At 48.3% G+C, this 22923-nt stretch overlaps 1 protein-coding gene across 3 annotated transcripts in view; it reads left to right on the top strand.

The window, feature by feature from the left end:
* Positions 1-22923, top strand: part of LOC143353512 (growth factor receptor-bound protein 14) — a 29988-nt gene that overhangs the window by 5791 nt on the left and 1274 nt on the right. The window contains exons 1-12 of one of the 3 annotated variants that reach the window (XM_076786907.1): positions 78-157; positions 5557-6092; positions 6395-6612; positions 7643-7820; positions 8244-8374; positions 11057-11155; positions 11212-11343; positions 14443-14472; positions 19813-20040; positions 20225-20332; positions 22385-22653; positions 22753-22846. In XM_076786907.1, the coding sequence (XP_076643022.1) occupies positions 93-157; positions 5557-6092; positions 6395-6612; positions 7643-7820; positions 8244-8374; positions 11057-11155; positions 11212-11343; positions 14443-14472; positions 19813-20040; positions 20225-20332; positions 22385-22653; positions 22753-22846 (2088 nt within the window). In that variant the 5' untranslated portion in view covers positions 78-92. Of the gene's footprint in view, positions 1-77; positions 158-5556; positions 6093-6394; positions 6613-7642; positions 7821-8243; positions 8375-11056; positions 11156-11211; positions 11344-14442; positions 14473-19812; positions 20041-20224; positions 20333-22384; positions 22654-22752; positions 22847-22923 lie in introns of those variants that run through there. The other 2 variants (XM_076786908.1, XM_076786909.1) reach the window with 2 other exon arrangements.

Raw genomic sequence — 22923 nt, 5'->3', positions numbered from 1 at the left:
GACTGGAGCGCACCGACGCAGAGCGTATCGAAGAACGCATCGACCAGCACACGTGGCAATGTCGATTTCGAACGACTTCCGGATGAGAAGTCATGGCGCACAGTGGTCCCAAAGCCGGAAAATGTGGCCAAAACCTAAAATATGAACTTTCGGCTAGGTAAGTTTTAAGTATGGGGTTGGTTACTCTAAGAGGGTTTCTAAGTAGGGGTAAACAGCAAAAAGATCGTTTTTTTATACCTCACCAACAGTCACAGTCCGAACCTCGAGTTCATTAGACCGTACCTTTTTAAGGGGGCCGGCATGGTTTGAAATTCCTATACGTATGCAAGGGCCAAAATCTATACAAACTGTCGCTTCAATATTGCAATGAGCAGTTTAGAAGTGGTCAATTGTGTTTCCTAAAAGTGCAATCTACGTCTGTCCAGAGCCCAAATTGCGAATTTCCACCTCATCCTGGACTAATTTGTAATATTCGGCAGAAAATTCGAACTCTGAAGCAAGTATGACGTCACAAGATGGCTGCCGCTGAAAGATTCTCTTAATTTCGAGAGATTTAGTGTTCGTATCGAAAAAAGGCTCCATACAGACGTAGCAAAGACATGTACAAACACGGTGGTATGCATTTTTAATTGATTACTTACTTATTTAAGACGTAAAATGTCTAGAAAAAAAATGACAGCGTAACATAGCATGATAGTCAAGGCCAAATGCCTGCCGGCTCCCTTAAGCTTGTGAAGCACATTGCGAATTTTAAGTGCACACTGTACAAATTGTCTTGAAACGTTTCGATTTTAATTGTGCATTATGGATGCTGTTCGTGGAGGTAAGTTGCATAGTTTTTAGTGGTAAATGTTTATTGTTCACTGATAACTATGTAGTCAAAAGAGAGAGTAAAAGTGAAGGCATAAATTTTTAAGATGTAGAGTAAAAGTTGCAAGTCTCGCACGGTCTATCGCTAAAACTTGTTGGAGCTTCTACTACATAGTATTATCTTGCAATTCTAAAAAAAATTAGCTGCACCTAGGTGCCTCTGTGGTCGTAGCACTGTTTTTTGTAACGCAAAGTAGGTATTTTATGTGGTTTCCTTGCATTTCTTGTCAAACTGTGAGCGATATGCACTAAGTCTAAAATGTAAACAGATTTTGAATAGAATGTCAATTGTTTTACAAAGAATCATATATCCGAAATTTTTTTATATTTTTCAAACACGAACGCTTTTTTTTATACCGGCTGTTCATTTGAAAACTTTCCAGCCGAATATCTCGAAAAGTATGAAAGATATTAAAAAAGTGTGAAACACGTGTCGAAGGCAGTATCAGTTTTTTATTTGGACGGCGTTTTCAAGGTCATTTGAAGGTCAACTTTGTTTTTCCAAATGGAAACCTATATTTTTGATTATGGGATCTTACTGTACGTAAAAAGACCAGCAATTCTTCAATCCTTTCTTCGTTGTGAACTATGAAGTGCGAATAGAATACCTACTTTATACAGGGTGTCCCACATAAATGGGAACACCTAAATATCTTTCGTATTTACAGTCCTATCAGAAAACTTCAGAGGACAAAGTGACACTATTGCAGGGGGCAATATAATGGTGAAGAAAAAAATTTTTTATGTCGTGTTTTTTAATGAAATTTCAAGGTCACCGATGCTTTTTTTTAAATAAAATAGTATATTTTTTTCCGATAGCATGATAGACAATAAAAAACTGAATTTAGTGGATACCACCTTTTTGACCTTGAAATGACCTTGAGCAAGAATAATCACGTTGAAGCGGATGAACTGTGGAAGTTTTAATTTCGTTTCGTTTCGCGAATTTTCTAATTTCAAGTTCAGAATCGTGATCGGCGACCCCGAAAACGGCCTAATACCAATTTTCAGGCAGAACCAATAATTTTTGAATAAGTTCTGAGGTTTCGACCGCGTTTTGACGATTTGGGTCCACTATACGGCGGTACGAACGTTCGTTCGGTTCGGTTCGCTTCGCGTCGGAAATTCTTCCGATTCCTTCGAGTACGAGGTGCGTTTATCGGCCCGAGAGAGAGAGAGAGTGAGAGAGAGAGAGAGAGAGAGAGAGAGAGAGAGAGAGAGAGAGAGAGAGAGAGAGAGAGAGAGCGAAGTATTGCTCGACGAGAGATACGTAGACGGTCTCCCGGGAAGTATGACGAAAGAATACGAAGCGGTGCGTTTCGGGTGGGGGTTCCGACGGCGACCAGGAGTCTCGCGATCGGTGTTCGCGTTCGCGTCGGCGACGACGTGCGACAAAACACGTGGTTGCGTGGTTGCGGTGGAGTCGGTTGGATAATGCGATGCGCGATCGGCGGCTAGGCGAAGCTTGGCGAGGCGCGTAGACGAGAGGAGGGTTCGGCGCGGTGAGACGATAGTTTGTCCCGTGTGTTTCGACCGCGACCACCGGTACTTTCAGTTTTGCGACGGAGATCGCGGCCGTCGCGTGTAGTTCGAGCGACGAATCCATCGGTTCGCCGACGACGCGCGTCCCTCTCGACGTCACCTACGATACCGACGAGGTTCCAACGTGACGATCGCCGGCGATCGTCCAACCAGGAGCAGAACCGGCAGAGAAAGAAATAAGTGAAACACCCGATGCCTTTGGGTCGCCGCGGAGAAATACTCATTGCGCTATTTAACGCTTCGACCGCGCGATAAATCGTGGGAACGACGATAACGGCAATGAAAAAAGGCGAGCTCGTCGAAGCGCGGCTGGATTCGAGTCTCTTCGAGTGACGTAAGTCGAGCCTGAGTCGCAAACGCGTCGCTTGCGCACCGGCCAATAGTAATCGCGGTTTGCGGCGGGCGCGGGAATTGAAGCGATTCGTCCGAGACCGAGATCGAGATCGAGAACAACCAAGCTTGTCTCTCTCCTCGCCGAACGTTTCTTTTCGTCGGTTCTCTAAACTTCTCTATCGTTCTTATCGACGCTCTCGCGCTGAAAGATCTTCGAAACGCGGAAGATGGATACCGGATCGAGCATCGTCATGTCAAAGTCTGCGATCACGCTACTTTCGAAGAACGGCGGTGGGGTGTTGTCATCGATAGCTAAGAAACGTGCGCGACACGGTTGATCCTTTGGACCGTTGGGAGCCGGCCGACCTCGGCGACTCCTATTTAATCCGAAACAATTGACTTTCGCCGCCTACGTTGATCGGTTCTTGCCTCGGACCATAGAGCAAAACACGGTGGGTGCATCTCACTCGCGCCTTGCACCTCGTGCGAGGTCCGCACGTTGTTCGACGCATCGCAACGCAACGCATCGCATCGCATCGCATCGTATCAGAGCCAAGCAGCACCGGCGAGGAAGAGTTACCGATCACAAGACCGTTCGCCGAATAACCCGTTGGATCGAGAACATTTTTTCGGAGGTTCAACCTGGAAAGGTAACGAGACATTTTACGATTCTCAGACATCGTTTGGACCTCTCGGGCTTGTAACGAACAGCATACGAAAAATCGAAAACCGATATAGTCTCGTGCATTTCATTTCTATGGGGATCTTCGAAGGGTGGAGGACGGTGCACGGTTATGGTTGTATGTGTTCGCGTGCGCGCGCTCGACCGCTACGTACCTTTGCGTGACCAATTTAGACACGCGCCATCAATTTAGAGGCGAGTTAACCTTCGTTAGCCTCGTCACGGCTCGGCTACTATGTGAAAAAATCTAGTTTTCTTTCGATACTCGGTGTAGTCGAGCGATACACATATTATATGTATGTGTACCTCGAATGGGCTGCGACTACCATCACAGGAACAGGCGAAAAGGTCCCTAAAGGTCCCGGGTTCGGGTTAGATTTTTGAATAGTCTTTGGCTGTTAATCGTCCCTTTCGACTCGACAGCTTTTCCGTGGAACTAGTTTGATATTTCGACGAAACGGTGGATACCGAAATGGCGGTACCGTTCGCGATCAACCTTGCTCGCGACATTTGATCCGTTGCGCGTAACCCTGTCTCCGTGTCGCTCGTCTCGTCTCGTCTCGATCGATCGGACAATCGTTGAAAAGATTCGATGATTCTGCTCGAAGAAATCGTACATCTCAATCTATTCGAAAGCAAACAATTCGAACGTTCATCCGCGTAAAATGGTATTGGCGTCACTGAACTGATTACTCGCCTTGCGCACCCTTCGACTAATTTGTTCGATCTCGCGGGTTTACGGTGTTTCGTCGTTGCGTTGGTTACCATTTCAGTTACCATTTTGCTTTTGATTCGAATCGGTTCGAGAGCACACGGTTCCCGCGCAAATTCGAACGAGCCCAACCCGATCGTTTTTGGTACCGACGCACAGTGGGCCAAAAGCGCCAAAACGTGGCCAAAATAGGAAGTACTTCAATTTAGTTCAAAATTGATACTCATACGTTTCTCGGATCGCTGATTATAAATCTGATGTCAAAATTACAAAAAACAAAATGGCGGATTCAATATGGCGGATGCGTAACCAAAAATATTATTGGACTTTCTTGAAAATTAGTGTTCCCTTATTTTTAAAACAATAAAAAAATTATTGTTAAAAAAGAAATTGTTGTATCAGAAAATTCTATAAGTGGAACCATACAATGCTTATTTAACAAATTTTATTACAACTTCTAAATTTCTCGAGAAAACATGCTTGTAACTAGTACCATGACTACCTCTGCGTCACAAAAATGGATCGCATTGCGAAAGGGGTAGTTTTGGGCAGCTACTTTTTCAAAATAATGTTAAACAATAGTATCTACTACAAGACTCGACAAGAATCTTCGTGGAATATTGTGGAATATACAACTTTTAGTATACATTTGTAAAATCTGTGCACTAAGTTTTATCGTTCACTTCATACATTCCAAACATTAATTAATATAAATCCAATGTTATTATTATGTATAGTACTTACTTCCAGGAACAGCATCCATCGTACACGCACAAAAAAAATTCAATTTCCGTAAAATTGTAAGCTTGACACCTTTTTTTTCACAAGGTAGTTCACTGCACGAAAACTGCGGGACGACTGTATGGGATATTTGTACTCCCACCATTTAGCAGGTATAGGTAGTAAGACCTTCTTACCTTCGGCTTCTTATACAGTCATTACCTGAGTATCCAATACGGCAAGAGCCATACCCCTAACGTAAAATTCATTTTTTGCATTTTGCCCACGTTTTCGCGCTTTTGGCCTACTGTGCGACGCTCGGGTGTATCGGAGGTGCCCGTAAAAACGAACGAGTAGCGGAATGAACGCCGCGCGTATGCGTGACCAGCGTGTTTGAGCGATCGTTGCGTAACGATCGTGCAACGACCTTGCAACGAGATCGAATCGTTCTCTCGTTCGAGTTCGAACGTCGCGATTAGTATTTACCGAAGATACCGAAAGCCACCGCTTAGACCTAGCTTGCTCGCCCGTACTTTTTGTTCGTTCGATCATCGGCCGTTGTTCAACCCGTTCGGTCGCGTCGCGGCAACCGGCATTTCGAACAGCCAAAGGAAAGCTGAGGAATACCGTGCTGCCCTGGCTGCGTCTCGAAACGCGTCCGTTCGAAGCTAACGAAAGCGGTACACGTTTCTTTCAGAATTGCCGGCATGGTGGGGAGTTTGACGTTCGTTACCGCGACCAGGTTCGAGGATGATTCTCGGGATCGCGCGAAGAACATTTCGGATCGTCTGTCGTCTGTCGGATATTGCGATCGTCGAGAAGAAAAACCGTCTACTCGAATGGAGGAGACAAGGAAAAGCGACGACGCCTCGAGAAGCTCGAGCACGACGACGCCGGCATATATCGCACCGTCGATGGCAACGTCAACGACAGCGGCAACGACAGCGGCAACGGCAACGGCAACGGCAACCGCGTCTACAAGCACAGCTGGGAGCGCAACTGCAACTGCAACTGCAACCGCAACGGTAATCGCAGCATCGCTGACGACGACATCGATGACGCGCGAACGCGAACCCGTTGCGACAACGACGGACGAACGAAGAGTCTACAGCGATTGGTTCGTCGCGAGCTGCGCGAAACTCGCGAGTCGCAGCGATTCAACGCGCAACAGAGGGACCAGCACAGCGACAACCTGGTTCTTTCAGGTTCGTCGGCGTTGTTCAAACATTTGCAGTAAGTTCGAAAATTGGACCTTGGGCTGTGATCTCCGCGCGACTTTCGAAGCGGATCTCTTTCGTCGCGTTCGTCGGATTCCTTCGTGCGACGCGCGATGCAATGTCGGGGGAAAAAAAGAAAAAAGGATAAAAAGTAGCCGACCGTGTGCTCATCGAGCAAAGAACGCGACGTTCTTTCGACGGTTGTCGTTGGCTCCTCTCGGTTCACGAGATACTCGCGATCAGTTCGTTTCGAAGCTCGTTCCGATATATACGCACACCGATCGGCCCGTGTTACTGCGCGTTCTTTTCCTGTTGCAGATTGGCTGCCGAGAGTGTGCTCTTGCATGGAGAACGGTGTTGCGATCTCCTGGTTCTCCGGTCGGTCGATGAGGCGAGTCGGAAGTTACGAGAGGTTCGGATCCAGGGGCAGCGACGTTTTCGAATTTGGCCAGGCTAGCACGTCGAACGCGTCGGCGACGAACGACGATCACGGTGGCGACCATCATCGTTGCGGCGATAGCTACGACGATGGTCAAGTGAGCTAACTCTTTCTGATTTGCCGCGAAGCGATCGATCCCGTTTGATCCACGGGTTCGTTGTGTCTGTTCGATCCCCCTTGTCGAAGAGGATCTTTTTTACGCGTCGCGTCACGGGCAAGCAGTAGTGTTCCTGATTTCTCGACATTTTTCATTTTTCGAGAAATGAGAAATAAGACTATATTTCTCGAGAATTCTCGAGAATTTTTAATAAAATATAAAAATATTGGGAAACTTTTACCAAAATTTTATAAAGTGTCTAAATTTTATAAATGCGTCTAATGTAGAATTAATCTACTTCTTTTTTTTTTAACAAAATCTGTAGCCGTAAATTTCTTTCATTTTGTGCGGATGTTGGCTTTATCGTATACAGAACATCCAAAAGTTGCTGAAGATTGTGTGTCCTTTTTTCAGTGGACTCAAAAATTTGGAATTCCTTTGTTAGAGTCCGGAATTTATTTTCTTCTGCCGCTAAACTCTTGACACTAAATTCTTGAAGGCTGTCTGCAATTTCTAATTCTAACTGTTTTTCCAGTGATAGTTCCTCATTCTGAGAATCTGAGAGTTTTTCACTATTTTCATAAGAATCGTTGTTATATTTTCCAAAAAGTCTACTTAGAATTTGTTTTGCCATTTTATACGTATCTGCCTTGGATGTTAAATAAAAAAATGTATCTTCTGAATCTTTTTGCAGAGATTCTGGATTATGCAGATATTTTATAAGGGATACAACAATCTTGTCTCTTCATTTAGATATTTCTTTTTTAACAACAACAAGATACCCATTACTCAATTCAGTATTCAGTTGTTCTAAAGTTTTAAATAAGAATTGAAGAGAATTTAAGAATTGATATGTTATAAAAGCAACGAGGTTCATAAGAATTGTCCTAAATTGAAATTTCTCGAGAAATACTGGAATTTTTCGCGAGAAATGAGAAATAATCAATTATACAATTTCTCGAGAAGGAACACTAGCAAGGAGGCAACCGACTAACGGTATCTGGTTCTTTCGATCGGTTTCCCCGTTCAGGTGGTGGAATTGCGTTTTCACAACGACAACGACGACGACGACGACGACGACACTTGGAAAAGCTTGCTCGTCCAAAAGTATCTTCGCGCGGACGACGCGTGTCGGTTGCTCAGAATCAAGAGGAACGTGTCCGGAAGCGCTTGGTCGATCGTCGAAGAGTGGCCGGAATTGGGAATCGGTGAGAACCTCGTAGCACGCGATTGTACACGCATTGTCCGTCTGTCATCCGGTTCTAACGATTCCGTTTCGCAATCGTCCGATCCGATGGCTCGCGCGAACCGCGAGCTCGAAGCCGCGTCGTCTAGAGTCTCTTCCCGCCTTCTCCCTGTTCCTTCACCTTTCATCCCCTTCTCCCCCCCCCCCCCCGCCCTCTTTCTCTTTTTTCTCCATTTGTTCTCGAACCGTCATCCGGTTCTCGATTTCCGACACGAAACATTTTTGAATCGTCGAATTCCTTGGATCTACGGGGTGTTAACCGACAGAAAAGAAAGAGAGAGAGGGAGACGCTATCGAGCTCGGGTGTTCACGTCCTCGAATGATCGATCGTGTTGGCGGAATCGGCGTTATCTGGTATTCTCTGTGTGTCGAATCGGTTTCGCAGAGCGTACTCTGGAAGATCACGAAGACATCGTCGCAGTGCACAGAGACGCGAGAACGTTCGCGTCCCGGTTCCGCAGCAAATTTCTCTTCCGATTGGATTACCTCAAGTACGAATTCTTTGTGGATCCTAAGGTGGGTAAACGAATATGCAGAAACGCTACAAACGCTTTATCGCCGTCTGTTTCGGTTTCGGTTTCGAGTTCGAGTTCGAGTTTGGTTTCTGTTTCGGTCTCGGTTTCGGTTTCGGTTTCGGTTTCAGTTTCGGCTTCAACGTCGGTTCGACGCGTCCCCCCTCCCAACCCCCCCCCACCCCCCAACTTGTTTGCCGTTTCTACAAAGCCGTTTTCAATATATCGAAAAATAGGATTGCCGGCTCAACGTTGCAACACGTGCGTGTACGCGCAATTACGAATACGCTGTACTAGCTGATGCATGCGTCGGCCGTGGCTATCTCGATCGGTAATTGTCCGACGCATATTTACCTACGAGGATTGCGATGACTCGTCGCGTCTGGTCGTAGATCATAGATCGTAGATCCGGGGCCCTTCGAGCGCTGCGAGAATCCAGCGCAGGGTTACTGGTTCGTTTACTCTGTCCTCTATTTTCTATATATTCTTCGCGCATACTTTGATTCGCGCGATAGCTCATTTCTCGAGAAATGAGAAATAAGACTATATTTCTCGAGAATTCTCGAGAATTTTTAATAAAATGAAAAAATATTGGGAAACTTATAATATGTGGAATATCGTTAATAACATTTATCGAAAGGGCAAAAAACTTTAACTCAGTGTTTATTCCTGTTCAATATGTACATAACTTTAAAAACAAGGAGAAAATAGACGCTAAATGTGACCGGTAAATTTATTTATTTAAAACCAAACTTTTATAAAGTGTAACATTACGCTTTTGTTTTCAAAGAAGCATAATCAGTCTAATGTAGAAATCAGACAATCTACTTTTTTTTTTGTAGCAAAATCTGTAGCCGTAGAAAATTTCTTTCATTTTGTGTGGATGTTGGCTTTATCGTACACAGAACATCCAAAAGTTGCTGAAGATTGGGTGTCCTTTTGGGTGTGCATTACCTCACGTCGACATGCATTCGCAAAAATTATTATAAATTTTCACATTGCAACCATGCATACGTAGGCATTGACATGCTGCCTGTAGATATGCTTATACGTACGCGATTGATTAGTAATATGCAATTTGAGTGAACTGAAAATTCATTTCCGAAAATATGTTATAAAATAAGTGAGGTTCATAAGAATTTTCCTAGATTTAAATTTCTCGAGAAATACTGGAATTTCTCGAGAAATGAGAAACAATCAATTATAAAATTTCTCGAGAAGGAACAGTAGCGCGGTTTTCAAACGGATAGTTCCCCGACCGACTGTCGTCCACGAGGAGGGGCGCTCGAACCAGTCGCCATGTTCGAAGTCGGTAAGACAGGCGACTTTATTTCGCAACGGACGTCCAGGAGTCGTTGAGAATCCTATATTCAATATGCAGTATATATGAGCCCTTTATTTTGACAGTGGCCTAAGTCCAGTTATACTTAAATTGAGGTATTTAAGGGTTTGTGTTTCAATAAAATTAAAAATATACGTATAGGATACCAATGTGTCACACTGCTTTACTCTAAAAGAGTTCAATTTACAGTTCCTATTAAAATAATAGCAATTATTAAGTGAATAATATGTGTTTTCTTACCAAAAATGGAGTTAAGCCACTTTCAAAGTTGACAACCAGATTCGTTATAAAATTCGAAAGAGCCCGAGTCCATTCGACATAATTTAAAATGCTTCAAATTGAAAAAACAATACTCAATTTACTTTATATATCTTTACAACACTTCAAAAACACCATATATGCAATTCAGGACACTTTCTAACTACATAAATTACATAACAATTTACTGCTCATTTACATTTTGTGAATGCGGGAGGGTTTGAAGAAGTCATGGTGCTCCGGTGGTATGTATCGTAGTAAGTCCATCATGTTCTTGTATTTCGCTGTTGTAATTCGTCTTATATTTTTATAAAGTGGCGACAATACAATATTTTCGAACTTTCTTGGTCCATTTTCGACCATTCTCATCCATTGATATCTTACAGAAAATTTTACATGATTCATCTCTCAAAAAACGCATCCAGCATATTTTTAACCAATTTATTGTTTCTCCGTCAGAATTCTTTACCCTTTTAAAACTCGCGTCCTCCAAAAATTGTGTTGATACGAACTCCTCTTGTTTCATTTCATTTGGAATGAAGTTATTACCTTTCCGGGAATAATAGATTGGACTCAGGCCACTTGCAAAGTGATGGTTTTAATTATTGAACTAACTGCAAAAACTTGTTTGTCCGCAAATGTTGTTTATGACAGAACTAACTTGAAGTTGTACACGTACTTACGGGCAACAAAAAATAATTGACAAATGGACTTAGGCCACTACATTGCATCTCGTATCTCGTCGACGCCAGCAAAACGAACCGATCCGTTTGTCGACCGAAAATCATCTGCCCTATCGACTTCTTAGGACACTATCGGTTTCTTAGGACTTCAAACGATTCCTAACGATTCCAAATCTGCCGGTCTATGGTATTCGTCGACGTTGGTTCGAGTGTTACACGGCAGTATGGGAATCGGAAAGAGGCAAACGGAACGCGTCCGCTTTAGCAGAAAAATAGGGCCGAAGAAAATTCTACCGAACGGTCCTTCTCCTCGCTTTCCGATTGTAGCACGCGTCCCTTTTCCCCTGTTGGGTAGCGCGAAGATGCAGAAAGTCTAACTCGAGTGAATTGTCCTTTGTTCCAGCAATTCTTTCCTTCGGACATGGTCGTGTTTCCTATCGTCGACGCGATCAACGGTCCGAACAACGGAGCAACGTTGATCGACGAGGAAAACGCGTTGAGAGTGAGTACGAGCGTAGATCGAAGAGAATTTAGTTGTTGTCCGTTCTTCGATTTCAGAACTATCTGCTGCAAGATAACGCGCCGTGTCCGCAGGTGTTGAGCCTGGCGTGGGTGCGGAACGGGTACTTCGGCGCCTGGAGGAAGATGTACTTGTTGCTGCGAAATCAGAAGCTCTACGTGATTAAGAAGGTAAGGAGTAGAGCGCATACGCATCGAACTGCGCGCGAGCCGTCGCACAGTGGGCCAAAAGCGCGAAAACGTGGGCAAAATGCAAAAAATGAATTTCACGTTAGGGGTATGGCTCTTGCCGTATTGGATTCTCAGGTAATTACTGTATAAGAAGCCGAAAGTAAAAAGATCTTACTACCTATACCTGCTAAATGGTGGGAGTACAAATATCCCATACAGTCGTCTCGCAGTTTTCGTGCAGTGAACTACGTTGTGAAAACAAAGGTGTCAAGCTTACAATTTTACGGAAATTGAATTTTTTTTTGTCCGTGTACGATGGATGCTGTTCCTGGAAGTAAATACTATACATAATAATAACATTGGATTTATATTAATTAATGTTTGGAATGTATGAAGTGAACGATAATACTTAGTGCACAGATTTTACAAATGTATACTAAAAGTTGTATATTCCACAATATTCCACGAAGATTCTTGTCGAGTCTTGTAGTAGACACTATTGTTTAACATTATTTTGAAAAAGTAGCTGCCCAAAACTACCCCTTTCGCAATGCGATACATTTTTGTGACGCAGAGGTAGTCATGGTACTAGTTACAAGCATGTTTTCTCGAGAAATTTAGAAGTTGTAATAAAATTTGTTAAATAAGCATTGTATGGTTCCACTTATAGAGTTTTCTGATACAACAATTTCTTTTTTAACAATAATTTTTTTATTGTCTAAAAACAATTTTATTTTTGTTTTTTGTAATTTTGACATCAGATTCATATTCGTCGCCCCGAAAAATATGGGAATACTAATTTTCAAGGAAGTCCAATCATTTTTTTGGTTACGCATCCGCCGTATTGAATCCGCCATTTTGTTTTTTGTAATTTTGACATCAGATTTATAATCAGCGACCCGAGAAACCTATGAGTATCAATTTTAAACTAAATTGAAGTACTCCTTCCTATTTTGGCCACGTTTTGGCGCTTTTGGCCCACTCTGTGCGTCGGATCGAATACGAACGGGATACGATATCGTGATCGGAAAGGGCAGGGGGTTAGCAAGTGGTTCTCGTTATTGTCTGGATCGCGTCGACTAAGTACACGCGCGAGTACAAGTACAAGGATTCGTCGACGCGCGGCATAGGTCGCTCGTACACATTGCTCGTTTCTAATTGTAAGATATTTCTCCTAGCCGCTTTCACCGACCGCGATGCGTTTTTGCGGCTATCGCCGAGTCCCGATATCCTCGCAGCAACGCGCAACGTAGCGCGTCGCGACGCGACGAGTCTCATCTCGATGCGCCGCGCCGCGCCGCGCCGCGCCGCGCGCTTTCCTTTTATCTCGCAGCCTGTGAACAAAAAAATACGACGATGTTCGCTGTCCGCGACGTTACGTATTCGCTTCGAACCTCGTGTCCCCAGAATCGAACGATGGCCGAGAAGATTGCCGCGTGGGCGGTCCTCGCGAAGCGATCGCTCGCGCTCGGTTGTTCGAGCGAACGATCGGAAACGAGCGAAATAATCTCGTAGAAAAATACACGTAGTCTATTGTAGTTTCGACTGGAACATGTAGTTACGAATTCGCCGGAGCGTTACGGCGATTGACGAGCGTGCAGGCGACTTTTTAGAGTTTCGAGTTTAGAGGATTGCTGGCTGCCGTCGCGTCGAAGCGAACTAGCTCTCAGGTAAAACGAAGGTGCGAAACGAGCTGCGCGTGACACACATTCGTACCGGCGATAGAGTTATTCTGCTAGGAACACTGCTCTCTGGGTCGTCGACCTAACAACTCCCACCGACTTCTCCTCTTGCTCCCCCACCAGTTCCCCGTACACCCGTCTTCCTCTTTTCCTCCCTTTCCACCGCTTGCTCGGTTTTCCGCTCTTCCTTCTCCCTCTCTTCTGTTTCTCTCTCTGTCTCTCTCTCTCCCGCCCCTTCTTCTCGTCTCATCCTCGTCTCGGCTGCCCTCGGTTTCGTTTCTCTTATCTTCTTTTCTCCTATTCGGTAATCAGCTTGTTGTCTTGTTGTCGCGTATGTTGTTCGCGTTTCTGTTCTTCTTTCAACCTCTGGCTAACGATACACACCGTCCTGGTCACGGGTTACAATTCTGTTTCACTTTGGTCCTACGGTTCTTCGTCTTCCTATTTCTTCCGTACAACCTTTTTTCGATCGTCCTCCGAAACCCGCCCGGTTGGCAACAACGAGAAAATCGAGGGAATCGATCCGTAGAATGTACGAAGATGAAAAATTTGGACTTGGTAACAAGCTCCTATTCGTCGGGCGCGCCGCGCCGCACCTGCGCCGGGTCGCCGAGTCGTCGTGTCGCCGAATCGCCGAATCGCAGACTCGGAGAGGAGAGCGTTGCCCGCAAACCACAAATCTCTCTCTCTCTCTCTCTCTCTTTCAAATTCGCCTTCTTTCTGGTCCTTTCGGACTCTCCGATTCTCTGTTTCTCTGGTTCTGCGATTCCGGTGCGGAGGTAACGCTGCGCGCGAAACTCTGCTCGGTTCCGGAACGGTGATTTTGGTGACAACCGGAATCGCGGTTCCTGCGTACGTTCCGAAAACGGAGTAACTTTGATCCGATACTTCTGATTCCCGCGGTTGCTCTTGTCGCTACTGCCACCGTTTACCGTTGCCGTTGGCGATGCCAATGGCAATGACAATGGTGCCCGCCTACTCGGCAGCCCGGCTAGCCGGCTGCCACCTTCGGTCAACCTTCTCCCATCGGAACCCTTCAAACTTCCGCAATTCCGCAATTCCGCCTCCCCCTGTACTCGTTTTACTCCGTTCAGGGTGTCGGGCAAGCACAATACGTTTTCGCAACGCATAATATTACACGACCTCCGTTGCATCCACTTCATTGTTCGCGTTCGTGACGCGTGACGAACCGTGAACGATCCGCGTTTTCGTTCTCGTTCTCGTTCTCTCGTCCGGAGGGTTCCGTTCGCAATCTAGCTACCGACAGCTCCCGGAAGATTCGACGATTCCGTGCTTAGGCGAGATCGTGCTCGGTAACTCTCTGTCTCCCGATCTCTTATCGGGACCGTCGACGTCACCGTAAACTTAGCGTAGAAAAAAAAAAGCATCAAGTCCAGTATATGTATTTTGGTTTCAGATGAACGTCCTGTCGTCGAGGCGGTTACAGGTAAGTCGATCACGCACGGAACACCTCGAAAAGTAAACAGAAAACGCACGATGCTCGATTTCGATACCGATCGAATCGAACGACACGAGCCCGAACCTGAACCTGAATCGAAATCGGAATCGGAATGAAAAGAAGAAAAGAGTCTGTGTTCAGCTTTCCCGCCACCGCGAAGCGCTGCGCGGCGATGCGCCGCATTGGGCCGGACCGTTTTAGACTTCGCACGAGTTTAGTGGGTTAGGGTATTTGGAGTAGAATGCGCGCGGCTGGCTTTTGGCGGTCGGCCAAATTTCGCGTATTTCCCAACGGTGTAACCATCGTTTTTAGTACGATCGGTAGAAATACGGGACCGTTCCGTGCGATACGTCGATCGTTTTGGCTTCTTGGTCGGTTCAGATCGGTTCGGTTCGGTTCGGTTCGGCTCGGTTGCGGTTTTACGTGTTATCACGACCGAACGGCAAATCGGAGCCTCGAACCCATTATCGTCGTGGACGTCACCGTCGCCGTCGACGTCGATCGCAACAAAGCGAGCAGCGAACCTTCCATTGGAATGGCCTCGACGAGCCGAAACGATGCGAGACCTGGGTAAATCGTGAATGGAAGCTCAAAGTTCTGGCGAGCCGATCGCGAGTGCGTGGTTTTGGGTCGGCGAGCGAGGGCCAGTTGCATCGTTAGCGAAACATCGAGCTCGTTTGTCGGAAGGGAGACAGAATTTGCGACCGAAGGGCTCGACAGCGGGAACCGCAAGCAAACCGATAACCGTAGATCGTTAATCGTTAACGGTGCGGAAAGAAACCGAGAGATCGTGGAGACCGAGCGTCCAGCGCAGCCGGAGCGAATTCGCAACCGTCGCGAATCGTACGTTGCGAGCAAACGCTCGTCGTAGCGTAATTTCGAAACGCGTCTTTTCTCCAGCTCTCGCCGCCTAGCCGCGGCTGTGCGACGGCTCTCGTCACCGCCGGCCGTTGCGACATCATCGCGTCGCGAACACCTCTGCCAACGAATTTGCGAAATCCCTTTCGTTTTCCTCTTTTTTTTTTTTCGTTCGATCGGGTTCGCACGTTGCTCGCCCCCCTCGCGTTATGGTTTTGTGTCAGCCTGCCGTCACCCTGCCGCCGAACAACCCGCATCGATCGACCCCTCGAATTGCTTTCGGAAACGGTAACGATCGCGTTCCCAGCTGTCGCCGGTTACCGCCCGAAAACAGGAAACCCGAGGCCGAACTCGCAAAATCGAAAAAATGGAATTCTCGAGAACCGGGAGTGTTCGTTCGATCGTGGCCAACGCTCGGCGTCGCGTCGTCGCGTCCCGGCGTCTCGGTGTCTCGAGAGGCAAAAGCGAAATTCGGCGATGAACTCCGTGGATAATTCCGAGGACCGCGGAATTCTGAACGAGAAAAGCCGAAGCCACGGTCGATCGCCTTAGAGGAGAAAAAGAGGAAAATCGGGATGGGGGGGGTGGGTAGAGGAAAAAAGGGGGAAAAAGGTAGAAAAACGGGTAAAAGGGGAAGAAGAATGCGAGAAGGGGTCGGAGCAAGCGACCAGCTGATTCGGGAAAGTTGGCGGAGAGTAGCGATGGTGGCGAGATACGTAGCGACGAGTCGAGGAAGCGAAGTGCGCGAGGCGCAGCTGCGGCCTGTGCGTCGCCGCCGGGTAACCAGCTGACTGGGAGCCTCGGCTGTTTCCGCGGGCCGATTCGGCAACCTTCGGATCTTTGTCCGACGCGATACGCGATGCACGAGGGTACCGGCGAGAGCAGCAGGCCGTTCCGCCGTCAGTTGTCGACCCGACGTCGTTCGGAGGCGATGCGCGCGTGCGCCTCCTACGCCTCTTTCGTCGTCGCCGACGTCGCCCTCCTTTGAATCGCGACCGGCCGCATCGACGCCGCGCCGTGTCGCGGGACCGATCGGTCGCGACGTCGCAACGCCAGCGCCGATATCGACGTCTCCTTTCCGGCCAACGGGAAAACAGCTGTGAATCGAGCAAGAAGAAGATCGGCGTCGTCGCGCAGTCTGCCGTTGCCGGTAGATCGTCTATTTGTCTCTCCCTCTCTCTCTCTCTGCTTCTCTTTTTCGCTGTTGGTACGCTCGCTTGTTCACTCGCTTGCTCACTCGCTTGCTCCCTACTCCCAACTCCCGCAGCCTCGACAAGTAACCCCTTCCTTCGTTCCTCCCTCGCCATTGCACTCGTCCACCCCCCCCCCGCCCCTTTGTCTTCAGCATCCTCGCGCACCGTCGCCGTCGCCGTCGACGCCGTCGCACTGGTCGCAACTCGCAAGCATCGACACCATCGGCAACGGGGCTCGAAGCACCGAGGTCCGGGCAACGGCCACCCATCTAGCCCGTTACCCTCGGAAGGGCTAGTCGTCGTTGGTCCGCCGCTACGAGAAATGGAAACGAACGGGTCGGGAAGATTGTCGAAGAAACGTCGAGGCGCCGAGGGGACCAGGAGAAACGAATCGCCGAGAAAGACGGGACGAGGACAAAGTCGCCGCGAGAACGGTTTGTCGTCCGGCACCGAAGACGCGCGTCCCTGTTGGATTTCTTTTTGGACGAAGGCGATGCGACGCCGCGTCGCGGGATCAGAAATCGTTCGGGCCGGTCGTTGCCGTGGTCGGCGAATTCGTCGCGGCGTCGGTTCGCGCGGCGAGAAATCCTCGTCTCGGTGAAACAGAGTGGCGGAAAAAGTCGGAGGTTTTACATGCGCGACAAGCGACGAGCGACGAGCAAAAATATCGACTCGTCGTCGCTCGTTATTCCTGGGCTAATGGGGTAAGTCGAATCGTGGACACCACCGGCGAGAGACGTCGTCGACTGTTTTCATCTTCGTTCATGCTCCGCGAAGAAAGAGCGAGGGAACGGGACACAAGGATATCGCCCGTACATAATTCCTATCGTTTCGGCCACGATTTAGCAACCACGTAGCTACCTCCGATCGTGGCGCAGCGCGAGAAAGTCTCGTTGGATTCGCGGAGCACCGGGTTCCCGTCGAAAACGAGATTCAGCCGAGCGCTCGCCAAAGGACGCACCGTTCGCACAGAGAACGACGAGTTTCGCGCAATCCGACGGATCGACGATGCAGTTTTCTCTGGATATACCGAGCGGTCGCGGAGTCGCGCGCACTCGAAAGCAACCTAAACTTCCGCACCTCTCGCTTCCGTTTTCCCTCTCGCTCTCTTCGCTCTCCGTCCATCTGTATATCTCTGTTTCTCTCAACTATAAACTCTCGACCCGGCACGTTCACGCTCCCCGTCTTTCTCCGATGCATAGGCCTAGCCATTTACCCACTTATCCGCCTAACCGTTTCCGCGTGCATCTATCTCGCCCTGTCTATCTTTCTGTTTCCCTCTCTCTCTCTCTCTCTCTATATATATATATATGTATATATACATATATATTCTCTTTCTTCCTGTCTAGCTTGGCTGTCTCCCCGATGCCTTCTGTCGGTTCGGTCGTCGCTGTCGTCGGTTGATGCCATCGGACGACGATCGACGACGACGATCCCTCCGCTAATTAGTTGGACCGGAAAGATCGTACCCTTCGAATCGCTCTAAAGGCTCGCGCAGACCTGAACATTTCGACGAACTGCGAACGAAACGCAAAATCGACATTCATCTCGGCGAACCGAACGGCGCGGTTTTGCGTTTCGGCGCAATGATCGTCGAAATGTCCAGGCTTGTGCGAGGCTTACCCGTTCGCGTTCGTGCGCGCGGTCGATCCATCACTCGTCGGTTTTTCGACATACGTCAGAAGCCTCGTGCAAACCTGAACATTTCGATTTTGCGTTTCGTTCGCTGTTCGTCGAAATGTTCGGGTCTGCACGAGCCTGAACGTTACTCGCGCCACTTTGTTTGCCGAGGGTTTCCGTCTACGACATCCGATCGACGCCGCGATACCTTTCCCCCCCTACCCGGAGGTTCATCCGTCGTGCGGCGGATGACGAATAGAGAATGGAGGATCGCGAATTGCTGCGTAACCGAGCGAAACGAGAAACGGATGTTCGGGTCGCGTCGGATCGCCTCGTATCGCGTCGCCCCGCGACACGCAACGACTTTCGTCGTTCCGTGCGCGGAGGACGCGCGAAAAATTTCACGTCGAACAAGGACGCGGAAATTCCATTACGCTGGAATCCAATAAAGGCAAAGCGTCGCGCGCTTTTGCGCGCACACAAGGTTTCCTTTTCGTTGGAAATCCGTGGCGTATCGCGTGCCGCACGCTCTCGCTATTATCGCCGCGTCGTCGGCGGCTACCGTTGGGGCACCGTCGATTCGTCGATTCGACGATTCGAAACGCAGTCCGATTCCGAACGGTAGACGGCGCTCGACGAACCGAACGACCGCGACGCAAACGGGAGGACGCAAGGACACGGAACTCGAGATGGGAACAAACGAGAAACAAGAAACGCGTCTCGGGACACGCATACGCGCGACATTGGACGTCGCGTCGTTTCTCTTTTTTTCTTTCTCGCGTTTCGCGCCACCCACTCGTTCGGTTCCTCGAGCGCTCCTTTTCGCGTCGACTCGCTTCTTTTTATTTTCCCCACTCTGTCGCCACTCGTTTCGCAAACGCCTCCCGTTATACCTCCTCGTATTATTACCGTAATTGCCTCGCGCAACCTGGTTGGCCCACTTACCTTCGATTTACAATCGGTTTACGAGTGGATGCTGTTCTCGGCGTCTCATAAGCTTGGCCTTGCTCGTTCGACCGTTCGATCGGTTGTCGGCTCCATGTTCGAGGTTGTAACTGCCGCGAGCCACCCCGATCCTCGATCTTCTTCGATCCACCATCCGCGTCCGTAATTCAGACTAACGCGTTCGTTCGCACGATCGCTTGCTCGCTCGCTCGCTCGCTCGACGCATTTCCGCGCGTATGACAGATCGCGCTTCTGGAATTACTCGAAAACCGGTTCCGGTCCCGACCATATCGCCGCGCCTCTGTTCCTCCGTTCACGGTCCGACGTACTCGACCTTACCTTACCCTTTACCTTACCATACTTTGGCCCGATCTCTTCTGCACTCTGCCGACATCGCAGTTGCCGTCGTTGCCGTGCTCGCTATACTTGTCACCGGACCGATGTCTCGCGATCGGAATTGCCGTGTGGCAGCGAACGCGTACGCGCGCCGGCTAATCGATCGATCGAGCGATCCGAGATCGAACGTTTCCCGACCGGCTTGGCAGAGATCGGAGAGGTGGCGAAACGGCGGCGACGACGACGGCGAAGAAGACGAGGATGATGATCAACGGTGTTGACCGTTGACCGTTGACCGGGAAACGAACGAATCGATCGTGGTTTCGCGAGCACTTTCGTCCCCACGGCTAATGTTCGTTCGATCGAATGCTTTCAGGAGACCGAGGAACTGACCACGTTCGCCCACTTGTCGGATTTCGTGGTGTACAAGATCGCGAACGCAAAGTGGCGTTTTCACGCACCCTTCGAGTGGGGCCTGTGCCTCAAACCGTCCAATTCCGGAGAAACGAGAAGTAACCTGGCCGGAGAATCCGGACTGAAGGTTGTCGCTTTCCAAACCGAAAGGTCCCGCGTTTGCTGGCTGACGGCCATGAGACTCGCCAAGGTAACACATATAATATAAATAATCAATCCCCGATACACTCTTCTCTTACATTTCTCTTTCTCTCCGACCCTTTTTCTCTTCCACCCCTTTTTGCCGTTCTGCTTTCTCAGCGTTCCATCCGATCCCGCGAACCGCGATTCGCGATTCGCGACACGCGACCCGCTCAGAGTTTCTGTTTTCGCAGTACGGCAAGCAGCTCAGGGACAACTACAGAGCTTACAAGAACAAACAGTGCGAGCAAACCAGCGGGGATAGCGGCAAGGAACGATTCCCTACCTACAATGTGTCCAACGTGAGTGTTTGCGCGTCAGTTTTCGGTAGAATCCCGCGAGGAAGGTAGAACGTTGCGACGAAAAGAAACGGCGAAGCACCCGAAGCTGCCGGCCGTTGCTACGCGCAGTCGGCTATCGATCATCCGGGGGGCTCACCCGAGTGCCCGTTCCGCGTCGAGTCGCTTCGACTCGCTTCGTACTGCACTGTGCGCCGCACGATTTTCTCCGTTTCTGTCCCGTTTCCCGAAAAGGAAACCGACAATCGAAGCTACGCGCGATGGACCAACCGCTCCCGTCGTTCTCCGGTTCGCATAGTCATTTCAATGTCACCAACGATAGAGCTGGGGATCCTCTAACCGAATCAACCAAATCGATCGAATGCGATCCTTTGTTACTCGTTCTTCCTCCGGTTTCAATTTAGTATGGAACCGCATTCGCTCTGTCTAGTTTCTAATTTCTAGTCGCCGAGTATCTCGCCGACGGCGATCTCGGTCGCTCGGACGGAGTCGGTCGATTTTGCGCGCCTGCGCTTCTACAACCTTGACATTGAACGATCTCTCTCTCTCTCTCTCTCTCTCTCTCTCTCTCTCTCTCTTCGTTTCTCTCTGCTCCGAGCACGGGTTTCTCTCGCACCGCCGACAGAGCTCGAAGCCGTCTCCTGGATTCGCGAGTACTCCATCCCGGAACGTTGATCTGTTCCGAGCGAGCATGGAAGCGGTTCGTCCAGCACCCCTGGACAGTCTTCCCCACTCCTGCGTCGGTTCTTCGCGAAGCAGAGCGATCTTTTCGATGCTTTCGCGAAACAGATCGGTATCGGTATTCGCCGGCGAGCGCGGTTTCTCGGAATTTCGCGTTTATCGATCTACCGGCGCACGTTGGTCCGAATCGATGAATTAGGAGGGAAAAAGTTCGAAATTAAAGGTAAAGAGAAACAGGTATCAGTGAATTTTTGAGGTACTACAGATCCCACAGAGACGCAAAGTGACCTGTGGCATTAGTCTCATTAACAATGAAACTAATCGCTAATAGTGTATGTGAAAACGTCTGTTCTGATTACCTGGCATTATAAATACTTTTATATTCATGATAATATGAACTCCACAGTTGAAGGTGAATATAAAACTAGAAACTTATTTCAATTTAGTGACTCATATTATTATTTCTACTGCGGGACATCGTGATACTCCTCGTTTCTTTTGCAAGCTATTCCACGTTTTGTGGAGTGCAGAACCGAAGTTACTAAATGTTACTAATTCAAACTATTTTTAAGCAAGAAGTAACGCTCCTGTACTCGATGTGGAGTGCAGAACCGATGTTACTAAATGTTACTAATTCAAACTATTTTTAAGCGAGAGTAACACTCCTGTATATAAATTCAATAGTTTTTCGCCTTTAGTTGCCATTTTGTGAGAAATCATTTTTCCTAGACAGAGCGCGTGCTATAACTCGGCGGGGCATGGTTATTAGGAATTAGGCCTTATGCAATCGAATATGACCAAGAATCGTCATATGCCCATAAATTATTTAGAGAATAAGCTAGAAATTGCAGGAGGTCAAAATTGTTCAAGTGGAACGGTTGCCCGCGGGCACGGCTCCGGGCAAGGGCGCCCTCCGATGCCCGCGGGCACAGCCACGGGCAAGTAGAATACTGAATTATCATCAGACGAATGCTAAATTGAAAAATAATCATCTGTTCCAGTAAGTTATACATTTTTTAATCATAAATTGCATCACCGTATATCGAAAACTATTAATCTAATATAAGAAAATATATGTAAATGATGGTATTGTACTCAACAGAAAAAATGATTTTAGTATTTTTTCCTCCTAATTCGTCGATTGGGACCACTGTGCGGCGTACCGGTCGCGTATCGATCTTTAGAGGTCCATGAGCGAAGGACCAAAGGTGGGCCGCGATATTGTCGGCCTGGCAACAGGCGTCGATAAATTGTTCAATTTTGAATCTTTCCTATTTTCGAGAAACCGCGTTTCTTCCGTTTATTTCCATGGCAGTTTTCGGACATTTCTGATTGTTGACGTTTGACGAATCGACGAATCGTCCTGTTCGATAGGATTCGGTGCGGTCGCTCGTGGCCATGGACTTTACGGGAAGCGTCGGCAGGATCGTGGACGATCCGAAGGAAGCAAAGGGTATCGCGGAGAGCGAGGGGATCGATTGGAGGAGGACCTGGAGGCCGTTCTCGAGACCGCCTCCGGGCTGCGCGGTGGTCAGACTGCACGGACTCGACGACGGAATCCATGTTTTGCAGCCGTGGTTCCATAGAGGACTCAAAAGAGATATCGCGGCGGCCATCGTCAGGGATCATGGTTCCGTGGATGGGTAAGAGATACCGCCGGCAAACGCGCCGCCCTACCAAAAACCCGTTTCGACCTCAACGATCTATCTGTCTCTATCGTTTCGTTGTTTCGATGGTTTCAGAGTGTTCCTGGTCCGCGAAAGCAAGAGCAACTCGGGCGCGTACGTGTTGACCTACAAATACAGCGACAAAGTGTTTCACGCGCAAATCCAGCCGGTAAGCTTCTCTTTCTCTCTCTCTCTCTGTTTCATTCTACTTCGTTTCTATCCGAGCGAAACCGAGCAATTCTAAAG

This window comes from Halictus rubicundus, chromosome 4 (assembly GCF_050948215.1).
Source record: "Halictus rubicundus isolate RS-2024b chromosome 4, iyHalRubi1_principal, whole genome shotgun sequence".
Taxonomy (NCBI): domain Eukaryota; kingdom Metazoa; phylum Arthropoda; class Insecta; order Hymenoptera; family Halictidae; genus Halictus; species Halictus rubicundus.
Note: the sequence above shows the minus strand (reverse complement) of the source record. Positions and strands in the feature narration are given on the sequence as shown.